At 43.4% G+C, this 23,329-nt stretch overlaps 1 protein-coding gene across 1 annotated transcript in view; it reads right to left on the bottom strand.

The window, feature by feature from the left end:
- The window catches only part of Pik3r4 (phosphoinositide-3-kinase regulatory subunit 4), a 53,733-nt gene that overhangs the window by 8,857 nt on the left and 21,547 nt on the right, over positions 1–23,329 (bottom strand). The window contains exons 8-15 of the mRNA XM_057766289.1: positions 21,911–22,056; positions 20,421–20,624; positions 17,131–17,332; positions 15,884–16,071; positions 15,130–15,340; positions 11,261–11,426; positions 4,202–4,366; positions 651–862 (exon numbers count right to left, since the gene is read on the bottom strand). Coding sequence (XP_057622272.1) covers positions 651–862; positions 4,202–4,366; positions 11,261–11,426; positions 15,130–15,340; positions 15,884–16,071; positions 17,131–17,332; positions 20,421–20,624; positions 21,911–22,056 — 1,494 coding nt within the window. The remainder of the gene's footprint in view (positions 1–650; positions 863–4,201; positions 4,367–11,260; positions 11,427–15,129; positions 15,341–15,883; positions 16,072–17,130; positions 17,333–20,420; positions 20,625–21,910; positions 22,057–23,329) is intronic.

Raw genomic sequence — 23,329 nt, 5'->3', positions numbered from 1 at the left:
CTTTTCCTGGGCCCTGTGATGGATGCTGCTGCTCACTGCATCTTCAAAGCAGCCTTTGAAGGAATTAGTCCCATTAGAAGATGAAGATGCTACGACTCAGAATTAAGTAGCTTGCCTGAGGTCACAGGAATTTCAAGTGTTGGCTCAATCTCAAATGCTGCCCTCCTTAAATTGGAGCTTCTCCAACAGCCCAGAAGTCCAGCAGCTCTTACCTGCTGCGAGCACAAGACAAACGCTGGCTAAGAATGAGAAGCTGCTCTGTTTCAGGATGCTGACTTCGTCCTTTCCCACGATGACACAGTCTCACCTAACCTCACTGTGTAGCTGCGGGAACCTCAACTCCTGATCCTCCTGCCTTTACTGGCCAAGCACCGTGACCCCAAGGGTTCATACACTACTCAACCACCGTGACTGCAAGAGCGAGCTACCATACCCTGCAAACCATACCCTTTCTCCTACTCTGTGTGTGGTGATAGAGAAAATGGCCAGGGCCTTAGGCATACCAAGCAAGCACTCTCGCTGAGCTACACGTCCAGCCTCATACAACTCTCCTGATGGAAAAATCACCAGTAAAGCAAACAGGAGAAGCTGACTTTCACAGGATGCTGCTTGCAGGTGTTGGTGACGTCCCAGCACAGCTGCTGGCTTACCTATGCAGAGCCAGCACTGGTGGATGTCCACAGCGAAGGAAGTGATGAGACCCGACTTTAAGTCATGCTTCAAAGTCCATGCATTGCTTGAAGACCTAAGGTCCCAGCCAACCAGAGAGCCATTCACAGTGGCATAGGCAAGGACAGACTGGGCTCCAGAGTTGAAGTGCTGCATGTCTACCACACATCCATCTTCCTTCTGATCCAGAACCCTGCAGACACACAGAGGTACATACACAGACTTTTCCAGTCACTGAAAATGGAGCACGGCTTTCTACTGGAGATAAACCAACAGCGTATCCAAGGGCAAAAAAGAAAAACTGGGCAATTGGAGTGGTGCAGCCTTTAATCCCAGGGCTTGAGAGGCAGAAGGGGCAGGGAAAGTATGAGTCTGAGGTTGACCTGACTGATGGAATCAAGGTCCAGGACAGCCAGAGCTGACACCCTGTCTAAAAAGAATAAAAATAAAATAAAAATTATGTGACCTCAATGAGACAAATATAGATGAATATTTTTTTTAAAAATTTCAGACTCAGAAGAGTGTGAAAAATTTCTGAACATTTTTCCTCAGTTTCTCCTCATAGTACCATCTTATATAACCAGAATATTTATCAAAACTAAGAGACCAACCTTGTTTTAACAGTAATAAAATTAGCTCCTTGTGTGAAATACAAAGACTATTACAGATACATAGATCTGTAATATATACAACCTCCTCCACATAACCACACAGAACCGTCTGGCACCCTCTAAAGTACCCTGTGCAGCCTGGCTGTAATCTAACTCAACCCGTCCTCTCAACTTGTGGCAAAGACCAATTTTGTTCCTTCCCAGAATGTCATATAATTGGAAACATGGGACAGATAGTCTTTTGAATCTGACATGTTAATTAGAAAATGTTATGTTATTTCAGCCGGGCGGTGGTGGCGCACGCCTTTAATCCCAGCACTCGGGAGGCAGAGGCAGGCGGATCTCTGTGAGTTCGAGACCAACCTGGTCTTCAAGAGCTAGTTCCAGGACAGGCTCCAAAACCACAGAGAAACCCTGTCTCGAAAAACCAAAAAAAAGAAAATGTTATTTCAGATTCGTCAATGCTGATGCCTTGACCTAATAACTCACTTCTTCATATTGCAGAGTTCTATTCTATTTCATGGCTACGCCAGACTGGTTTTTGGGTTTTTTGTTTGTTTCTCTATGTGAAGCTGAGGTCCTTCTAAACCTAAAAAGAATGTCACGTGGCTGAGGGCACAGCTCAGCAGTCGAGCACTTGTTTTTGCTCCCAGTATCACAAATAAGGAAGAGGAGGGAGGAAATACTGGGAAGATAGAAAGGGACATGATTTTTAAAAATCAGCTGGTAACTTATTTTAATATTGAGTTATATGTACCTCTGCTGCATATTCTTTATTCTTAAAAATGCCAAAAATCATTCTTACTTTCTGAACATAATATAGGCTACAGTTTGCTGACCTTTTCTTAGACAAACATTTATAGATATTCTATTTCTGACTATATTGATTTTTAAAATATCAAAACGTTAAGTAAGTTATTAAATAGTTTGTTCCATCATATTTTTTAATTCTGTGAGCACATGCCAGATAAGGCCATCAGATCCCCGGAAACTGGAGGTACAGGCAGTTATGAGTGTCTTGACATGAGTGCTGGGAACCGAACTTGGATCCTCTGTACTGAACTGACAAGCCATCTCTCCAGGCCATGGTCATAGTTAACAAACGAGTAACTTATGATGGCCAGGTTACTTTGGAGCACACTACAGTGAGGCATGGTAAAATCTAAACCATCGAGCAAGGTCTCCTGACCGAGGCAGTAAACGTTCGTCTGTGTAGCAAGCAGCGTGTGCAGTGCAAAGTGTCTGCTGAGAGAACCGTGCAGACTGTGTCCCCTTTCCTGTCCGTCTGTGCCCCAGGGGCACAATCCTCACACAGGACACTCTGCCAGTAGTTTAAATGAACAGTGAGAACAACAGTCATCCTCTGCTGAGACAATTTTAAGGAAAACCGGCAGCTATTTGCTGTTAGAGCCATCAATACGTCCTGGCTAAAGCCACTCAAATACATTTAGAGATTGTGCTGAAAATACACCCTTTTTATAAATGCAAAAGCAAAGCAAAACAAACCAACAAAGATGTCCCCAACAGACATTCCTTTCTACCTTAAGCTACACGAGGACCTCAAAGCAGCATTTTACTAAATTAAAGTCTTGTTCTGCTTTTTCTGGGGGGCACACTCCCTCTTCCCAGCATGCTCTTCTCAACCACCCTGCTTTCACAGGCTCACTCGCCTCTAGTAGCCCCTTTCACTGCCTGTGTGCATGTGTGCATGCACTTGGTCATGCGCATGTGTGTGAGCATGTGAGAACACAGTGCACACTCACGGGTCAGAAAATAACCTCGGTGTTAGTGCTCAGGCACCCTCCACATTTTATTTGAGACAGGGTCTCTCTGGCCTGGAACTTTGGTACATAGGCAGGCTAGCTGGCCAGCAAGCCTCCATCCAGGGATCCTCCTGTCTCCCTCCATCTCGCTGTACTAGGGTTACAGGCATGTACCACTTTTATTTGGATTCTAGAGGCCTGAACTCAGGTCCCCCTCATGCCTACAAGGCAAGGACTGCACCAACTGAGCCGTCTCCTCTGTCTTTGTCCACTGCAACTTGGTATGTGCCTTCCAGGGGGACATTACCACACTGCGCTCCCATTGTCTGTGAACTTGCCTTTATATCCCAGTAGACTAGATTCTCAGAGACCACAATGTAGGACCGCTAAGATGGCTCAGTGGGTAAAAGCACTTGCCACCCAAGCCTAATGACCTGAGTCTGATTTCCAGAACCCATAGTAAAGAACTGACTCCTCAAAGTTGACCTCTGACCTCTACAAATTCCCTGTGGGACCCATGCACCCACACACATAATTTCTTTTAAACAGAGAGAGAATACAATGTATCTATTTATATCCGGAATCTTTAGTGCATAACAATGATGGGGGGGAAGGCTGTTTTTCACTTTTTACACGTAATCTTTAACTATTAATTTACAAAAAAAATGAAATTTGTAAACAAAAACCAATCAACACCTTATTTTAGAGTGATAAGCAAATCTTTGTCTAAAAATATTATCAAATTTAGGCATTTTAGTGTCAAGCAACAGAACCTGAGTTTTCTTAATGAAAATGATGAACACTTGTTACGCTCTGGGAGTTAGACAATCTGGCTAATCTCCGTGTCATTTAGGAAGATTTCAGACTAAGACGATGGAGTCCAGGCTGCCCCTATCTGTGCACTTCTGACAAAGTGCGGAAATTAAGATGCCCAAGGCTCTGCCCCCTAAAGCCAAACACATCCGGGTATTCGGGGTCAGGAGCAGTTCCCTGCACTGCAGGGCTGACAAGATCAGAAGCAGTTCCCTGCACTGCAGGCAGGGCTCATGCGGATTCTACAGCGGAGGACGCCAGTTGATCCACACCAAACTGCAGCGTGGGAGGTGGAAGCTACCACACAGTACACACACATGCAAGGTTAGAGACAGCAGACGGTACCTGCTTTGGAGAGGGTGGACTTTAGGAGACTTGGGTAACTTAGAAGCCTCAATTCCAAGGAGCTGGATGGCACCATTATCAGATGCTATGGCCAAGTAGTGGGAACCTTGGCAAAATGTTAGTGTCTTGACTCGCCCTCCAATTCGGCTGTACGTAAGAATAGACCTGAGTGAAAGAAATAGGAGACCATTTCTGAAACAGCCACAGGCATTATGGCTAACGTTAATTCACACAGTTATTAACAAGTTATTACTCTGAGGTCCATTTCATCCTCACGATCTCTAAGAGATGAATGCACAAACCTCCTTTTCTTCACCGTCCCTCTTCAAGCACTCTGTACTGTTACAAAGACTGCTCCTGCCCCCCAACTTCCACACCAGTTCTCCAACTTGTGCAACACTTTAAATCCCATATTCTTCAGCTTTTCTATAGCCCTGAACACAGACTGTCATAGTCGGGAAAGCTCTGACTTCAGAAGCGAAATTCTGTCAGCAGCTACCTGTATGACCTCTGTCATGATCTGTACCTGGGTTCCTCATCCACAAAGTACCTGACCTAACACAATGGGAGCAGAGGTGCACTAAACCGTTCACACATGTGGACTTCACACAATATCAGCCTCATGGCCTCTCAAGCTGGCCCCATCCTTCCTTGCTTGCTGGCAGGGTTTCTGACACAGGATACTACCTACCATCAGCACCACCTAACCGGTCACTCCCCACAGAGTCTGTAAGCACTTACACTTTTTTTTTGGTTTTTTTTTGTTTTTTTTACTTTTAAACAAAACCAGATGACTTGTTATTTTTATGTGTCATTCCTCTCTGATTCACTTTCCTTAGTAACAGCTTTACTGTACTACAGAGTACATTTAGAGTGGTCTATTTACTTCTAGTGTGGGAAAATAAAATTGATCTTTCTGTAAAGACCCTGCATTCTGTCTTTTCATTTGTTTTTTCTAATATACTAGATCATGCCGATCGCTAACAAAAATAATTTTACATAACTTTTTCTCATTTGTAAACATGTTACATAAAAATGTGTGCAGGTATGTATGCGTGTGCACACGCGTGTATTCATTATCTAAATACTCTGGCTAGACCCTCCAGTGCGATGCTCAGTGGAACTGGCAAAAATACACATTCTTCTCTTACTCCTCACTTAAAATGCCTTCACGCTTCACAGTAAGTCCAGCGTCGGCTGCAGTTTATGGCGGTGGCTGTGATTATTTCTCCGTTACTAATTCACCAAGTTGGTTTTAACTACCAAAGGGTGGACTTTGTCAAATGCATTCCCAGGGTCTGTAGGGGCACTGTGGTTTCTACTCTTTACTCTCCTCCCATGCTGATTCCCATACACTGAACTAGCCTCCCCCCCCCCCCCCCCCCCAACGCACACACATACCCGGGACAAGCTGTCCTTGCTCAGGGTATATAACCCTTCCAAATAGTCAGTCTACAGGGTGCTGACTGACTGGCACAAGTCGCTAAGTTCCAGGTGATGGACCCTGACTACAGTATCACAGGCTGAGTTCAGAAGTGTTCCCTTATTTCTCAGGAGCCCTTCTAAAAAATAGATTGTAATTCTTTAAATGTTGAGTAGAGTTCACTGGGAAGCCCTCGGCCTAGGCCTTTCTTTGTGAAGAGACTTTCTCTAACAGAATCTCTTAATTTTATGTTGTTTCTGTGTTCTATTTCTTCTTCAGTCACTTTAAGCAGCTGTGGATTTCTATGAATTTGCCCATTTCATCCTAATTTTTGGTACATACTTATTTACAGTAGTCTTTTTTACTTCCGACCATAATATCCCTCAGCTAAAATTCTGATTGAGTAATATTTTCATTTCTTTAAAACAAAATGCTTACTCTCCTAAAAATTGTTGAGTTTTGCTGATTTTTACAAAGAACATTTTCTGCTTTTACTTTTATTATGCTTTTCTAGTCTCTATTTCGTCTTTCCCTTTAGTCTTCCTCCACTTCCTCTGGACTGCACTGGCTCTCCTTTGTTAATCTGTTACAGCTAAATTGCCGATTTGACTTTTTTTTGAAATATAAATTAATGTTTACAGGTATACATTTCCTCAGCTCTCCTTTAGCCATGCCCCATCTTCTGGTCTGCTGTGTCTTTCTTCATCTTCATTAACTCAAAGGACCTTCTCTGAACAGCCACAGCCATATGTTGCTTCATCTCCATATATAAGTGAATTTCTCAAATTCCTCTATTGTCAACCCGATTTTACTCCACTATAGCTGAAAATAAACCTTATCCACTTCAGTGCTTTTACATTTATCAACACTTATTTTATGAACTAACCCACAGTTAAGTCTGGAAAATACCCCACATACACCTCAGAAAAAAATTATATTCCAGTGTTGTAGAGCTCGTTCGCTCTCTGTCAGATATGATCACAGGGCAGCACTGTTCAAGGCCTCTGTTTCTATCCACACTGAAAATGGGGTGTTAAAGTCGCCTGCTACCGTGGTTAAACTCTCACTTTCTGCTTCACCTATGCTGTTCGGTGCCTGTGTTTGTAACTGGCATGCTTCCTCACGGGCTGTGTTTGTAACTGGCACGCTTCCTCATGGGCTGAGCTTTCACCTTGTAGAATGTCTGTGTCCTAGGAGCCGTTTCTCCAAGGATTTATCTTCCTCACCATTCGCTGGGGAATGTGGTTTATCTTTCTGGTCCTTTCAACCCATTCATGCCTTTGAATTTAGATGTCTTTTTCCATATAGCATAAAGCTGGTCCCAACTGTGTCTTCCTTTCTACCTTTTCGCCTCCTCATTAGTCACCGTGGTTACTAATCAGGATGGTGTGTCTGACATTGTTCTACTTCTTCCTGGTTTTAACTGGGTTTCCTCCACTGCTGTCTTTTTTATTAAATATTTTTGAATAGCATCTTCATTTCCTTGGTTTTGTGTTTTACTAAAAGTTTCCAAGCTTTTAAGAAGTTATTAATACAATTAACATCTTTTTAAAAACTAAATAATAGCAACTTAATTTGAACACACAAAACTCTGTTTTAATACTATATTCCTCTCTCTTTCTGGTCAACTATTGTCATGAAGTATATTGATATTAATACACTGTGTTATAAACCAAAGGTGAGTATTGCTGAGGATAAAAACAACTTTCTTGGAGGTTTGAAATTTCTACAATAAAAGGTTGGTTTTAAAAAAAATCTATACAATGGAGAAAAGAAAGCATCTTCAACAAATGGTGCTGGTACAACTGGACGTCTGCATGTAGAAGAATGCAAATGGATCTGTATCTAACACCCTGCACAAAACTCAAGTCCAAGTGAATCAAAGACCTTAACATAAATCCAGATAAACTGAACCTGATTGAAGAAAGTGGGGAACAACCTTGAACTCATTAGCACAGGAAATAATTTCTTGTACACCGGTAGCACAGACACTAAGATCAACAATAAGTGGGACCTCATGAAACTGAAAAGCTTCTGTAAGGCAAAGGATACCAAAACAGCAACCTACAGATGGGAAAAGATCTTCACTAACTGCACATCTAACAGAAGGCTGATCTCTAAATTACATTAAAAAAAAACAACAACAAATAATCCAATTAAAAAATAGAGTACGGACCTAAACAGAGAATTCTCAGAAGAATCTCGAACAGCTGAGAAACACTTAAAGATATGTTCATCATCTGTGGAGGCCAAAAATGTAAGCCTACGCCACTAAAGGTCAGAGAGTTTATTCAAGGTTATTGTGCTTCTACCACAAAGGTCCCACCTAGACCAAGAGAGCTCTCCTCTCTCAAGGTTATAGTCAGCAGGTGTGGCTAATAGAGAAGTAAATATGTTCTACCTCAAACAAGTCTACAGATCCAACTAAGTTCCAGTTCCCTTAAGGCGATAACATTGGGTGCCACCCAGGGAGTGGTTTGCCTACAGAATGGTTTGGTCTAGGGTGTAGACGTGACTTGTTTTGTTCTAGCAACACAAGGTGTAACTACAGATATAGCCCCGACCCTCAACTGGTCTGTTCATTTCCTTGTATCATGTTAATGCAGTCTTTTGTCTCACGCCTACCGTTTGGGGTCAGGAGTATTTAAAGCAGTTGGAAATTAAACATGGGCAAATTTAAGTACTCATTGGAATTTCCTCCCGATATTATCCTATATGTGTCTGTTTTATTATTTTCATTCACATCTTCATATACTTTACTATATTTCTAAATCCTCACACTTCTACCCTGGAGGGAGGTATTTTTGTCAAGGATGGTCCCCGACAATCACCCTAGTCATCAGGGAAATGCAATTCCAAACAACTCTGAGATACCATCTTACACCTATCAGAATGGCTAAGAGCAAAAACACAAGACACAGCAACAGCTCACGTGGATTAAAGGGAACACTCCTACACTGCTGGTGGGAGTGCAAACTTATACAGTCACTTTGGAAATCAATATGGCAGTTTCTCAGAAAACTGGAAATCAATCTACCTCAAGACCCAGCGATATCACTCTTGGACATATACCCAAAGGATATTCAATCATAGCATAAGGACACTTGCTCAACTATGTTCATAGCAGCTTTATTTGTAATAGCTAGAACCTGGAAATAACCTAGATGCTTCCTCAACCAAAGAATTGATAAAGAAAATGTAGTACATTTACTCAGCTGTTAAAAACATCATAAAATTCGACATCACGACATCATGAAATTTGCAGGCAAATGGATCCCATTTCTATTAGTCTATGTATCAGCACGAGGCAGGGGTTTATTGGTAAGGATCCAGTGTCGGTCTCCTTTGGCAGCTACATGGCTTCTCCCTGATTCCACCTACTTTCTCTCTATATCTCTGTTCAGATTTCCTGTCTGGCTTTGCTATGCTAAGTCATTGGTCCAAACAGATTTATTCATCAACCAATAAAAGCAACACATATACAGAAGGACATCCCACATCAAAACATGGTATGTACTCACTCATAAGTGGACATTAACTGTAAAATAAAGGATAGCCATGCTACAATCCTTAGTCCCAGAGAGGTTAGGTAATAAGAAGGCCCCAAGGGGGACATATGGATCTCCCTGGGAAGGGGAAATAACGGGGATCATGGGAACTTGAAGAATCGGGTTTGGGGGTGTATGGAGGGAGACAGTGCTGAGAGAGATGACTGAAAAGGGCGGCTTTCCAGAGTTGGACAGAAGCCTGGTACAAGGGAAAGTTCCACAAATCTAGGAAAATGGTCCCAGCTAAGACTCCTGGCAGCAGTGGATGCAGACTGAACTGTGACCAGTTTGGTGATTACCCTGTTGTCACTGGAGAGCCCTCTCATCCAGTGACTGAAAGAGGCAGATTCAGAGACTGAAGGCCAAACACTGGAGGCCTGTTGAGGAAGCAGAGAGGACAGGGATATCACAGGAAAACCCACAGAAATTACCAGCCTGGCTCATGGGAACTCAGAGTGTAAACCAACAAGGGAGCATGCAAGGGACCAACCTAGGCCCTCTGCATATATGTGACAGTTATGTAGCTTGGTCTGTTTGTGGGACTCCTGGCAATGGGAGCAGGGGCTGTACCCAGTGATTTGACTGGTTCTTCAGAACCTAATCCTCATGATGGATTGCCTTGCCCTGCCTGAATAATACAGGGGGAGGTGCTTGGTCTTATGGCAGCTTGATATGCCATGCTTTGCTAAAGCCCAGGGAAGGCCTGCCCCCTTCTGAGCGATTACTGAGGAGGGCAAATTAAGAGGGGGGGAGAAGGGGCAGAAAGTGGGAGGGGAGGGAGGAGGGGAGACTATGGTTGGGATGAAAAATAAATTAATAAAAAACTACACAAAACAAAAATAAAATTGCTGCGTACACCTAGGATTCTTTTACTGATTTTTCATTTATATTCTATACAATGCAATGCCAAGAGAGAATAAACACAGAATAGGTATAATATAAAAATCATAGTGCCCTTTAAACAAAATACACAGCCAACCCCCACCTTACCAGGCTGGGAAACAAGAAGTGGACTTTTAAGTTACTTTAGTTGTCAAGGGTATTTGATCTGATAGCATTTTAGCTAATTATGCTCAGTGAACTAACAGGAAAGGCTGCAGAGAGCTGCCCATATCCTTCCAGAGTAGATGAGACTCCTTCTCATGTACAGCAGCTCTTCTGGCAGAACCAATTAGGCAAAGAGCAAACAGGAAAATGGCAGGATTAAATGCGAGCGGCACAGAGACTAAGCAGAGGTGGGGTGGCGTGGGGGAGACGTGTATCATGTTGCCCACATCTAAAGTCCTTATAATATTCACGTTTATCAAATTCATAACCTGGGCATTTAAAGTCTCAAAGACACTGCTCATAAAAGACCAGGTTCCAGGGAGTGGGGTCTTGCTTTCCTGATGCAGCCGTCCACCCCACTGTACTGTTACTTCCGTTCATTCCCGTTTGATCTATTCAGTGAACCAGCTTGCTCAGCCATCACAACAGAGGCAGAATCTGGTCACTGCCACTGTCTACACCACATCTCCTTGCATCACCAGAGCGAATATTCCTCCAGCTGCTGCCGCCTTACCCTTTCCATCCCGCTCTCCACACACAGCCAAGGCCGTCAGGATCAGGACTTCTCCTCTGGTCACAGTCTTCCAAAGACACCCACCCCTTACTCAAAGTCCTGAGAACAGCCCTCCAAATCCTACAGAACTGGGCCCTCCTACTTTTTTCCCTCTGCCTGTTCTGCTCAGGAGACACAAAACTTCCTGCAAGGAACAACTGACCAGGTCCCTACCCACACCCAGGGCCTCAGAAATCCCTAGTTCCTCTACCCAGAACACTCAACATACCCATGTGGGTCTTTCTCCCTTCTTTCAATTTTTTCCTTGGATTCATTTTTCTCAGTGAGGAATTCCAGATGGCAACAATCCTCCATTCCCTGGTCACCTAACATAGCTTTCCAATACTTTATTTACACATTACATTCCCTGCTCTCGCCAGATGACCAGAGGCACAGGACTTTAGTTCACATAACCCTAGGAACCCCTTGCTCCTGTGCAGCCCTGCCGCAGAGAAAGCCCTCCCGTAAGCACTAACGTGACGCGTTACCTTGTCGTGGTGGTCTTGCCCTCCATCTTCTGACTGTTCCAGATTTTCACAGTGCCATCATTCGAACATGTTGCGAAAAGTAAGTGCTCATCAGAGACTCTGATTCGATTCACGGCAGATCTGTGCTCATGAAGATGTGCTACTAGTAGTCCTTTAGGACGCCACCCTGAGAAAAAGCGAAAGTTTATCTTAAAACGTGGCTGAGAGACACGGTCACTCATCAGCCTTTAGCTACAATTACCAACAACGAACTTCAAAGCAATCGTAAGAACTAACCAAGTGGCCCCCAGCTAGGCCACCTAGAGGAGTCTCCTGGACTGTGACATATTACTGACTAAGATACCAAGGTAGAGGTTAAGTACAGCTACGAAAAGACTCCACCACGAGGCCTTTCAGTGTTTGAGGGACGCAGCAGTCAGTGACCCCTCAGAAAAACACTGACTGCTGATTCAGAGCATGACTCTTCTAGCCTAGACAAACAGCTTGGAGGTCACTAGACCAATAGCTTGGAGGTCACTAGACCAATAGCTTGGAGGTCAACTTCGAAGCCAGAAATTTACAAAACCCCAGCTTGGGACACTAGGGTGAGCCCGGCTATTGGTGAAGGTCAGTGAGCTTTCATCCATCTCACTATGACTTGGGACATACGATTGATCAAGGCGTGGGTATGCACATAAATAACGTGTGTGGGCCCAACACTGCCCAGGTCACATGACCACCCAGATGTCAGCCGGGCACGGTGGCACACGCCTTTAGTGCCAGCACTTGGGAGGCTGAACAAATGGGTTTCTTTGAGTTCAAGCCTGGTCTTCATAGCAAGCTCAAGAAGACCTAGGGCTACTTAAACCTGTATAAAAACGAAACAAAATGAACAAAAGAAGCAAAATACCCAGACTCTTACTTTCTTCTTTGCCTGCAATCACTTCTTCTGTGGTATAAACACACCAGAATTAGAAATTACAGCCTCAGACTCTACATGGATTGGATTTCCTAGTACTTTTTAAATGGTGTCTATAATTTTCTATATTTTATTATGCAAATTCTTTTCCAAATAATTAATTTCCCCAAATTTACAAATTCTGAGACCAAAAATCATGTCTCAAATGACCTCAGCGCCCAGCATAGGTCCCTGTACGTAACTGTCTTCTAACATTATACAAAACTTAAATTAAATATAACATCGTATGCATTTAATATTACTTAATTCTAAAATAAACCAAAAAGTTTTACTGAAAATCAGGCCTACAGTGGATGCCGACACTGTGGCCGAGTGGCAGCAATGTCACTTTTGAATGTTTTTTTTTCTTCCCAAAAAGTAAAAACGAAACCAAGATTCCCCACAAACGTGACTTATTCAACGCTGAAAGCGCGGTTCCCCCCGTACTGCTACGTTACCCAAGTGAAGACAACTGCTAAGGGTGCACTCACTCTGAGGGACCAGGGAGTCTACAAGATCTGCAGGGTAGAATGAATATTTTACAACCTCTCGAGTGTGGAAAGAAGAAAAAAAATAAGAATTTAGCAGTCACTGCATATTCCTTTGGTTACTTCATAAAATGTGTAACTCCATTTATGTACATAAAATGCTACCTATAAAGCCAGACCCAAAAAGAGGAACATGGGATGTACTCACTCATATTTGGTTTCTAGCCATAAATAAAGGACATTGAGACTATAAATCGTGACTCTAGAGAAGCTAAATAAGAAGGTGAACCCAAAGAAAAACATATAAGCATCCCCCTGAATATTAACCTTCATCAGGCGATGAAAGAAGACAGAGACAGAGACCAACATTGGAGCACTGGACTGAAGTCTCACGATCCAAAGGAGGAGCAGAAGGAGAGTGAGCACGAGCAAGGAACTCAGGACGGCGAGGGGTGCACCCACACACTGAGGCAATGGGGATGTTCTATCGGGAACTCACCAAGGCCAGCTGGCCGGGGACTGAAAAAGCATGGGACAAAACCGGTCTCGCTGAACATAATGGACAATGAGGACTACTGAGAACTGAAGAACAATGGCAATGGGTTCTTGATCCTATTGCATGTAATGGCTTTGTGGGAGCCCAGGTAGTTTGGATGCTCACCTTAATAGACCTGGATGGAGGTGGGTGGTCCTTGGACCTCCCACAGGGCAGAGAAACCTGCTTGCTCTTTGGGCTGAGGAGGAAGGAAGACTTGATTGGGGGAGGGGGAGGGAATGGGAGGTGGTGGCGGGGAAGAGGCAGAAATCTTTAATAATTAAATTAATTAATTAATAAAAAAAATCAGCAAGAAAAAAAAAGAAATTAATATATAATATAAATTTGTATTTATACATAAATAAAATAAATTATATATATATTATGTAAAAAAAAAATGCTACCTATAAACAAGGATCATAAACAAGACTGTGTATTGTCACCTTTTTATGTTCTTAAGCAGATCTGGTAAGTGGCATTAGCTTACATCATAGAAACAGCTTGAAGATTCCAGGTTATTTATTTTGATAAAATTACCTGACTAGACTCTGCTTGGCACTTCAATATCTTCTAAATCTTCAAGTGTTCTCCACGAATACTTCCTGAGACTAATCAAAGCTCACAGGAATTCCTGTGAGCTGTTCAGAGTCTAAACATATAAACATATTGTGCATTTCTTCTTAGTTTTAAAGTAAGCTTCTACTATTACAGTTGAAATATTCAAATTCATTCATTTTATTTTTTCTTTCTTTCTTTTTTTTTTTTTTTTTTTTTTGTTGTTTTTTGAGATAGAGTTTCTCTGTAGCTTTGATGCCTGTCCTCTTATAGACCAGGCTGGGCTCAAACTCACAGAGATCCACCTGCCTCTCAACTGCTGGGATTAAAGGCATGTGCCACCACCGCCCAGCCTTCATTAATTTTTTTTTTTTAAATCTACAAACAGACTCAGAGAGCAGCCGCCATTGCACAAAGCAGGCTGCCACACGAGCGGACCACACTCTGATGCCAACAACCTCCCCTTTTGAGTCAAACCTCTCAGAATACAGGAGCGGTTTTACCAAATTCTTTAAAAGTTTTGTGGGGTTTTTCTGTTGCTTTGTTTTTTATGTGCATGGGTGCCTCAGCTGCATGTCTGTGTACCAAATACACGCCCGGTGCCCAAGGAAGTCAGAACAGTGAGCCAGATCCTCTGGAACTCAAGTTATGGATGGCTGGAAGCTACCATGTGGGCGCTGGGAATCAAGGCCAGGTCCTCTGCAAGAGCAGCCAGTGTTTTTAACTGCTGAGCCGTCTCTTTAGATCATTTTGCCAAATTCTGAATGTTAGTAATCAGCAAATGCTGGCACTCTAAGTTATTCTGTCTGTTCCACAGTCTCCATATTTTCAGAATGGCCTAGCTTTTCTTTAGTAATAACATTAATCAGAGGGTAGAGTCTACAATAATTAAAAGCAGGGGCTTACACCTAGAAACCTGATGTTCTCGAAAAGGCAACATGGAAGTGGGGAGAGGCTTGACACCAAGACAACACACCACACCTGGCAACAGCCAGGAAGAACGAAGCGCAGCCAGGCTAAGTGACCGGCCTGGATGCAAGCTGCAAGTGGCTCAAAGCTGAAGATCCCAAGTCCACACTCAGACTCCGGTTTCTCACCTATTGCTTCTTGTCTGAGTGGTTCTCACTCCTCTACTATAGTACATGTTGCCTGGCGCAGGCTGAGGGCCCTTTCCAAGGCTCTCAAGAGCAGAAGTGTTTCAGGTATTGGAGGTTTTCATGTGCCTGTCATAGCTTGTCATCAGAAACGCTAAAGCTCCTAAACTCTTTGGATCAGGGCTGCTTCATTTGGCTCAGTTCCTACATTAGACCCCAATCTAGGGCTCAAGGCCAGGGTGCAGGAACATGACTCTCACCAGGTGGAGGCGGTTTGCTCTCCCACTCGGCGTTCTCCATCATCTGCTTGGCGATGCGCTCCGCATTGCATTGTTCCCGCTTCTGCTGTATGAGCTGCTGGAGCTCGGTCTTGCAAGTCGTGATGCGGATCTGGTAAGTGGACGGCAGGACTGTGCTACTTAAAACCTGGATCACTGGCTTCTTACTGGGGGCGTGTGCTACTTCTGAGACCTGAAAACAGTATAGATCTGTGTCTCAGCAAGGTATGGGTAAGAGAAAAGTGTTCCCATGATGCATCTATACATCACACCAGATTCTGTTCCTTAAAAAAACACTAGTAACTCAGGTGAAAAGAGCAAGTGACATTTCACCTGGTCTAAGCTGGTTTCTTCACATAAAACCAGGACTGGTTGGGGCAGTCACAGACTCACTCCAAATACATCATGGCCATCGTAATATTTAAGATGCACAGACAACCTGGAAATCCACCCCCGAAATATTTTTGGGTTTCATTACATTAAAGGAAGAATAAAAAGATTGAAAAGTTTTAAAATGTTCTCTGTAGCCTAATTATGATCTCAGCTCAGTCTTTAACCCCATTTCAGTTTGCTTTATTGGCATCTCAAATGAGTGGCCTTCTCCATGCTTAAGGAAAGGGTTCCTCTTGGCTATACAACTGAAGCAATCTTAGAAACCATCTTGGCTGCTCTACTGCACACAGCCTGCCAACACACAGAACCAGACATGAGGTGACCATTGCCTGCATCACAGTACCTGCGGAGAGGTTGACAAAGGGACACCAAGAGCAGCAGAGGACTCAGAGCGAGGCGGCTTCCCAGTCTGAACCACCTCGTGATCACTGGTTTTAGGCAGGGCCTGAGGTATGGTCGGTGGTTCCAGTGAACCAAACATGCTTTTCCATTCTTCATTTACATTGGAGTCTTGTTTTACATGTTTTCTAGCTATGAAAATATATGTGGAATAGTTAGTCTAAAGGTAAAACCACTGTGACTTGATTGTCTGTTTACAAGAGAACACAATGGACCTCACTTCCTGTGTGTTCCTTTGGGACACTTTTCTTCAGCTCTATGTCCTTGTATACACGTGTGCAGATACGAGTATGTTCAACTTATAATCTCAACATATAGAAATATTTACCCACCTCCAATTTTGCTAACACTAACAACTGTCCATCTGTGTTGATCCACGTGGAAAATGGATAGTTAATTTGCATTTACTTAATTATTTACATTTCATTTATATGTATTCTGTTCTACCAATTATTTGCTTAAATCTTTCACTTTTTTCCTCTGGAGGGCTTGCATTTTTCTTATTGATCTGTACGGATACTTTACATATAATGCGTGTAAACCATTAACAATTAAGTGCAAACACTTAGCCCAAAGTTTACTTCAATGTAATTCATTTGCTGCCCTAAAATATGATACAGGAATGGGGAATTTCAAAGGCACATACTTGACAGTGAACTACAGCTGCAGAAAGGCTATGCACAAGACCTTACGAGCCTCACAGAACCGATGCCAGTGTCACAAGAGACGGAGAGTCCCAAATATCTAGTGCTCAAATGACTAAGGACTCTTTGGCCTCCACTCTTTTTAATTCCATTGTTTGTTTCAAATTCATCGGGTATTGCCTACTAATACTCTAGAAATTTATATCTGATTTTATACAGGTTGGCCTTGAGTTATCAGTTAAAGGGTTAGAAAACCAAGCTTGAATCATGCCTTCATGAATCAAGCATGTTCTTCCAGGGGGAGAGCTCTGGAAACTGCCCTGCGTTTGACAGAGCTGTGATCCGGTCCCGTGGGTTCTCACCTGTGACTCCACTGCCCGACTCTTCCTCTCCCACGTCTACTTAATAAGTACCTAGTCACCGCACTTCAAAGTTCTCTATCCGGGAAATGGGGGTGGCGGTGTGGGGGCTGGAGGTGTATTTACTCCTTAATAACTAATACCAGCCTACAACATAACTAACAAGGTGAGCACACGGATGTACTAACCCCGTTTCTCGTCCGGTTCTTGTTTGGTTTTAACAAGATCAACTTGTCTCCCAGTGATGCCTAAGGCCGCCAGGTCGATCACACCTTTCTGGCTGCTGTCGTGCAGATGGCTCTGGTCCACTGCATTTGCTTTCGCTCTGTTTGATTTCATCATGAAGTCCTTCAGTGCCAGAAGCTTATCTTCCTCTTCTTCCGTCATCCCCTAAAACCAAATTCAACCATGTATTTTGGGTTAATTTCAAAAGCACAAACAACAGGTCACAGGATGACTAATAAATAAAGGTTCAACTTCCAATTCAAGCTGAAAAAAACGACAAAGTGAAGCAAAAAAGCAGAGAGGAAGCGATCCCTATGGCTCCTCTAGACACTCGGCTATGGCCATCGTCTCCATCAGACTATCTTTACATCCATGGCCATCTTCTCCATCAGACTATCTTTATCTTTACATCCATGGCTATCGTCTCCATCAGACTATCTTTATCTTTACATCCATGGCCATCGTCTCCATCAGACTATCTTTATCTTTACATCCATGGCTATTGTCTCTATCAGACTATCTTTATCTTTACATCCATGGCCATCGTCTCCATCAGACTATCTTTATCTTTACATCCATGGCAATCGTCTCCATCAGACTATCTTTATCTTTACATCCATGGCTATCGTCTCCATCAGACTATCTTTATCTTTACATCCATGGCCATCGTCTCCATCAGACTATTTTTACATCTCTGTTGACAACACTGTATTACAGGTTCTCTAACTTCAGTAGGGCAAGGAAAACAGATGCTCAGAATGAGATAAAAATGAATGAGACACCTGTTATTCAACAACTATTTCACACTCTTCAACAGGGAATTACAAAAAATCAAAAGAAACACAAGCAAATTATTAGAACTAAAATGCTTTATCAAGTTTTTAAAAAGTATTTTTTAGATTTATTTTATAAGTGTTTTGCCTGCATTTCTGTGTGTGTGTGTGTGCATAGTGATATTTTATTTATATTTTAATAAAGCTTGCCTAAAGATCAGAATGGCAAAGCTAAGCCACTAGAGGTCAGGCAGTGGTGACACACACCTTTAATCCTGGGATTTGGGAGACAGAGGCAGGTAAATCTCTGAATTCAAGGCCATCCTGGGCTATACAAGATCAATGCAGAAACAAATCAGGTGGTGGTGGCTCGCACCTTTAATCCCAGCACTAGAGGGAATATAAAATGAGAGGAGAGAGAGGCTCTGTCTGCTTAGGCTGCTGAGTCTGCTTAGCCTATGGTTGCCTGTATTAAATGGATACAAAGCAGGGCTCTTACAGATGAGACCTGACTATAGCAGTTCCTGTACGTGTCACCCGATGACACATCCTGCTGAAGATCCCAACATGACTGCTGTTCCCAAGGCGTGCTCAAGGCTGCTGTCTCAAGAGAACACACGTCCCACAGCAGTGCCACGCTGCTCTGGAGAAGCCCGCTCTAGCAGCCACGCACCTCGAGGACAGAACTGTGCAAAGAAGGGCTGAGTCCCAAGACAAAGGGGCTCGGAGCTCCCACTGGGAGGAGACAAGAACGCAGTCTCCTCAGGATCTGAGCCTCTGCTAGTGAACAGAGTAAGGGCTAAAATCAGCGAAGAGGAGTAGACTTGGAGAAGAGAGCTGCTACACAGAGGCTTCTTCATGCGTCTATGGAACTCAAACAAGCTTGCCGTGTGGGACTTCCATCTCTATGATCCGAACAGCACAGCAGCAGGGCAGCAGGAACGGGCTTGGGTTAAGATGTTCTTTAAGACACCCTGCACCCCGAGAGCAACACTGGCACCTGCGCCTCATCTCTAACGACAGCACAGAAATAACACAAGCTGCTGGCACTGGCTTCAAGGACAGCCACAGAACACAGAAAGAACACACAGCAGCAGGCTCATAATGTGTCTTTACAAAACGGAAGCTAGAGGGTTCTGGCCTTTGTACTGGGCAAGGGCTTACATTCTGGCCTGATCTCACTTCTGCGGGCAGCAAGTGTCCCTGGGATACAGCGGAAGTCTCCTCACCCGTGGGAGCCTCCTCAGGCCAGCTCAGCAACAACTTAGACTAACCTGTTCCTCTTTCCTCCACCCAGACAATAGGATGAAAATGACAAACAGACCAAGCAGGCACCAAAGTGACAGTCTAGTGATCTGAGTATGGATCAACAGTGGGAGTCAGCCCTGAGGGTGGCAGTCGCGGAGGGACGTGGGAAAACAGTAGGGAACAGAAAGGCTAAGAAGTGGAGGGTGCTTTCCAGTTCAGTTCCTACCAACAACTGCATCAATGGGTATTCAAGGTCAAGTAAAATACATGAAAACATTTATACTGCAAAGCCCATCAAATTCTGTCTGAGTCCACTGTGTTGTGGCAAGTGCCTAATCTCAGCAGAGGTACGAGATCTCTATGAGTTTGAGACCAGCCTGGTCTACATAGTGAGGTCAAGCCAGCCAGGGTTAGAATGAGACCCTGTCTTAAAAGACGATCTCGAAAACTGAGTGCATTATTTTCCAGGTGAGACACGGCTAGCTGGTAAGCATTCTCTCTGTGAAAACATTCTGCAGAGCTAATGGTGGTTGTCCCTAGTATGTGCTCTATGTCCACGGAGTACCAGCAATTAGAGTCTTCATTTAGAAGCAGTTTTATTCCAATTCTGATTCTAGGTCCCATACATTCCATATAAAACAGAAAGATGAATCTAATTTAGTATTTCAAAAAGGCCCTAATAATGACAGATAAAGAGGGTTTTTACTAAATTTTTTTTTTTTTTTTTTTTTAGTTTTTACGGAATTTGTTAATTGATCCAAATTCAGACTTAAACACAACAAGGAACCACTGGCTTCTGCAACTGAAGCCACCGTGGAGCCGAGCTGATGCAGCTCTTTGGTCTCAGTAAGAAGCAGGGTCTGGACTGAGACGAGAGGTACTGTGTCGCACCTGCATTCTGAAATATCTCTTTTAGCTGAACTTCATTATATTTCGGCAAAGTATAGAACTGAACTACAAATAGGACTTAAACCCAAGGCTCTTCCTGTTCTCCCAGCAATCACAAAAGGAAGTTTATAGGTCTCCCTAGACTCCTTATTTAGCCTAGCGCGGTGTTTTAGATGAATCCTATTGCCTTTGCTTAGATACCACAAAGCACACACACACGATATTGACAAATTGACTTTCATTTGTCATGACATGCCCTAATCGAAAACATCTTAACATCTAAATAGATGCTTCAGCACTGTCCTGAGACCCGTTCACATGGAAGGCCCGAGGAAGGCGCACACCTGCGAGAGCAGTTTCTTCAGAAGTTGAGCTATGGCGGGGTCCTCGGGAGGAGGGCAGTCGAGAAGAGAGCCATTCCGCTTCTTCTGACGCATGTGCAGATGTCTGAACAAGCTAGTGATGTCTTTAGACCTCAGAGCATAATCAAATATAGAGCGGCTCACGGGCTCTTTCAGAACACTGAGCAGGACAAGCTTCCTCTCAATCTATAGTAAAAAAGCAAAAAGCGGTTAGTTAAAACTACAGTACATAGAACAATCTGTGTAAAGTTAACCAAAGTATTTATTATCTGAGAAAATAATGTTTGTTTCTTTTTCTCCTTAGGAGACAAACAGGACACTAGCCAACTTTAAAGGCCTAAGCGTCCACCCCACCAAAGACTAATAGTAAATACCCAAAGGCGAAGGTTTCAGGGAGTCAAAGTCATTCCTGACCCAGAGGTCAGAGTACTTCCCAGATCTACAAGCCACCCACGGTTCACAGGCCTAAGACACGGGCGCTGGCCGAGACCTGAGCAACCACTGTACAGGGCCTTCCCTTTAATTCCCACATTTCCTCAACAGACCCAAAGCCTTCAAGACATTCTCTCCAGAGATCAAGACTTCTTCCTCTTAGTAGGCTACGGACACTTAAGGACGGATATTACCATCAGTGAGCAAAACAACAACTCTTCCTTTTCTTCCCAGTGTTGGGAGACAGAAGTCAGGTCCTTGCACAAACAGGCAAATATTCTACCACCGAGCTATATCCCAGCTTTGTGAGACAGGATCTTACTGTGTAATTACCCCAGGCTGGCCATGAACTCACAACCCTCCTGCCTTGGTCTCTTGGGAACTGACACTGTAAGCGAGCACCTCCACACCCACATCTAAAGAGCAGTCTTCGGATAGAATTAACTATCGCAGCTGAAACGTAAAGGCTACCTTTGTCTAATCAAAGGAAGAAACAAGGGCTGGAGAGACACTCAGCAGTTCCGAGGGCTGACTATTCTTCTGAGGACCTGAGCTGGGAGGCTCAAGGTCGCTGTAACTCTAGGCCCAGAGGACCAGGGTTCCATTCCCAGCATGCACATGGAGCTTCACAACTGGCTATAACTCCGGTTCTAGGGATCTAGTACCTTCTTCTGACCTCCCTGCGCACCAGGCACACATATGGTATACAACACACAACAAACATTCATGTAATATATCCACACACATAAAATCTTAAAAAATTATAAAACTTTAAAAATAAATAAATAAACAAAGAGCAGCTATATTATAAGATACACAAAGAAAACGGAGCCTGAACTTCTGTATGCCACACTACATGTGATTACATGTGACTTAACAGACTCCTGGTAGTGTCTCTCCTACAAGGGAGGTCGGTTTATCAACAGTACAAGCTTGAAAGGTATATGAGAATGTTCCAGATCAACTTAGGGACTCTTCTGATATAAAGGACTCTAGAGGCAAAATTGGAAAGGACTGGTCACAAGCGGGAACATGTCTACCTGTATTACTGGCTGGGTAATGTATGGGTCAAGATAAGGCATCAGCTTGCAGTAGATATCAGCAGTACTGATTTGATGAGCTACCACTGTGATGAATCCCACTGCTCCATAGCGTATCCACAGATTAGGGTGGCACAGGAACGGAGCTAAAAGGGGAAGAAAGAAAGATCCCAGATCAAACCAGATTCACAAAACAAAACTTTAAATTTTAAGGTCATACAAATCCTTACATTATAACAATTTGATAAAGACATAAGGCTGAGTGTTACCAAAAAGTTCTTACACATATTGGCCTGAAACAGAAACTCAATAAAATGAAGTTATAACACTCCCTTATCATACTTACCAGCCATACCATAAAACTAACCTTTGTAAAACTTCTAAATTTCTATTTTTCCGAGTTGAAAATGTGTTAGCACACACTCATTTGTAGTGCTGAATTAAAATCTACTAGACAGAGACATAAAAAATCCCAACACCACCCAGGAAGTGATCCACTTTACCCTACGGGTTCAAGATGGCAGCTGCCACACAAGAGGCAGAAATATGGGGTGGGTGTTTCTTCTCCATGTCAAGCACCGAGAAAACAATCTGAGCCCTCTGACATCCTTTTTAATGCAGGGTTTGGTCAAATCTACACATAACTCATAAGTCTGCATGTCGCGGTGAAGGAAAAGAGTAGAAAAGTAGCACACATTGTGTCTATTTTTCAGCGTTCAAACTGTACGATTAACCCAGGAAGCAGAATGCCTTCCTTCTTTTTAATAGTTTTATGCTCTAAGCCTAAATCATTTATTCAACTAATCAAAGTCACAATAACATGATTTAGAGTAAAATTCAAACTTCTAAAACCTAACAGTTGCATGAGCTCTAAGTATGCAAAGATATACTCAGAGCTGTTTATCAGAAGTCCAAGGGAGTGATGATGTAACCCGTCATCATGTACTAGTGAAAACAGAGGAAAACATGCTCAAAGTCCCCTCTTCAGGGTCACCAACCCTGACACCTGAGTGAGAGCCCTGGGACCCAGGTAAAGTGAAAGGAGAGAACCAACTCCACAGAGTTGTCCTCTGACCTCCACAGGCATCCAATAGCACGTGCACATATGCGCACATGCATGTGCGAGCGCACACACAGACACCCACACAAAATAAAATAAAATCTCTCCTCAAAGTTCTCACATGGTCTTCTCATTACTCACGAAGGTTTTTTATTATTTCACAATCCATGCACAGCCCTGATCCATGTGACAAGGAAGAACTGGGGCTCTTCCCTTTGATGTAAAGAAGGAAATTAGGGTGCTACACCTAACATGCACAAGGCCCCAGAGTTCAACCCCAACACCTCAACAATCCAGAACAGCAGGAACGGGCAAACCACTGAGAACCTCTAGAAAGCACAGAGCCGCATGGCATGGCA

This window comes from Chionomys nivalis, chromosome 4 (genome assembly GCF_950005125.1).
Source record: "Chionomys nivalis chromosome 4, mChiNiv1.1, whole genome shotgun sequence".
In the NCBI taxonomy this organism is placed as follows: domain Eukaryota; kingdom Metazoa; phylum Chordata; class Mammalia; order Rodentia; family Cricetidae; genus Chionomys; species Chionomys nivalis.
The sequence above is the reverse complement of the archived record's forward strand: the minus strand, read 5'-3'. Positions and strand labels throughout refer to the sequence as shown.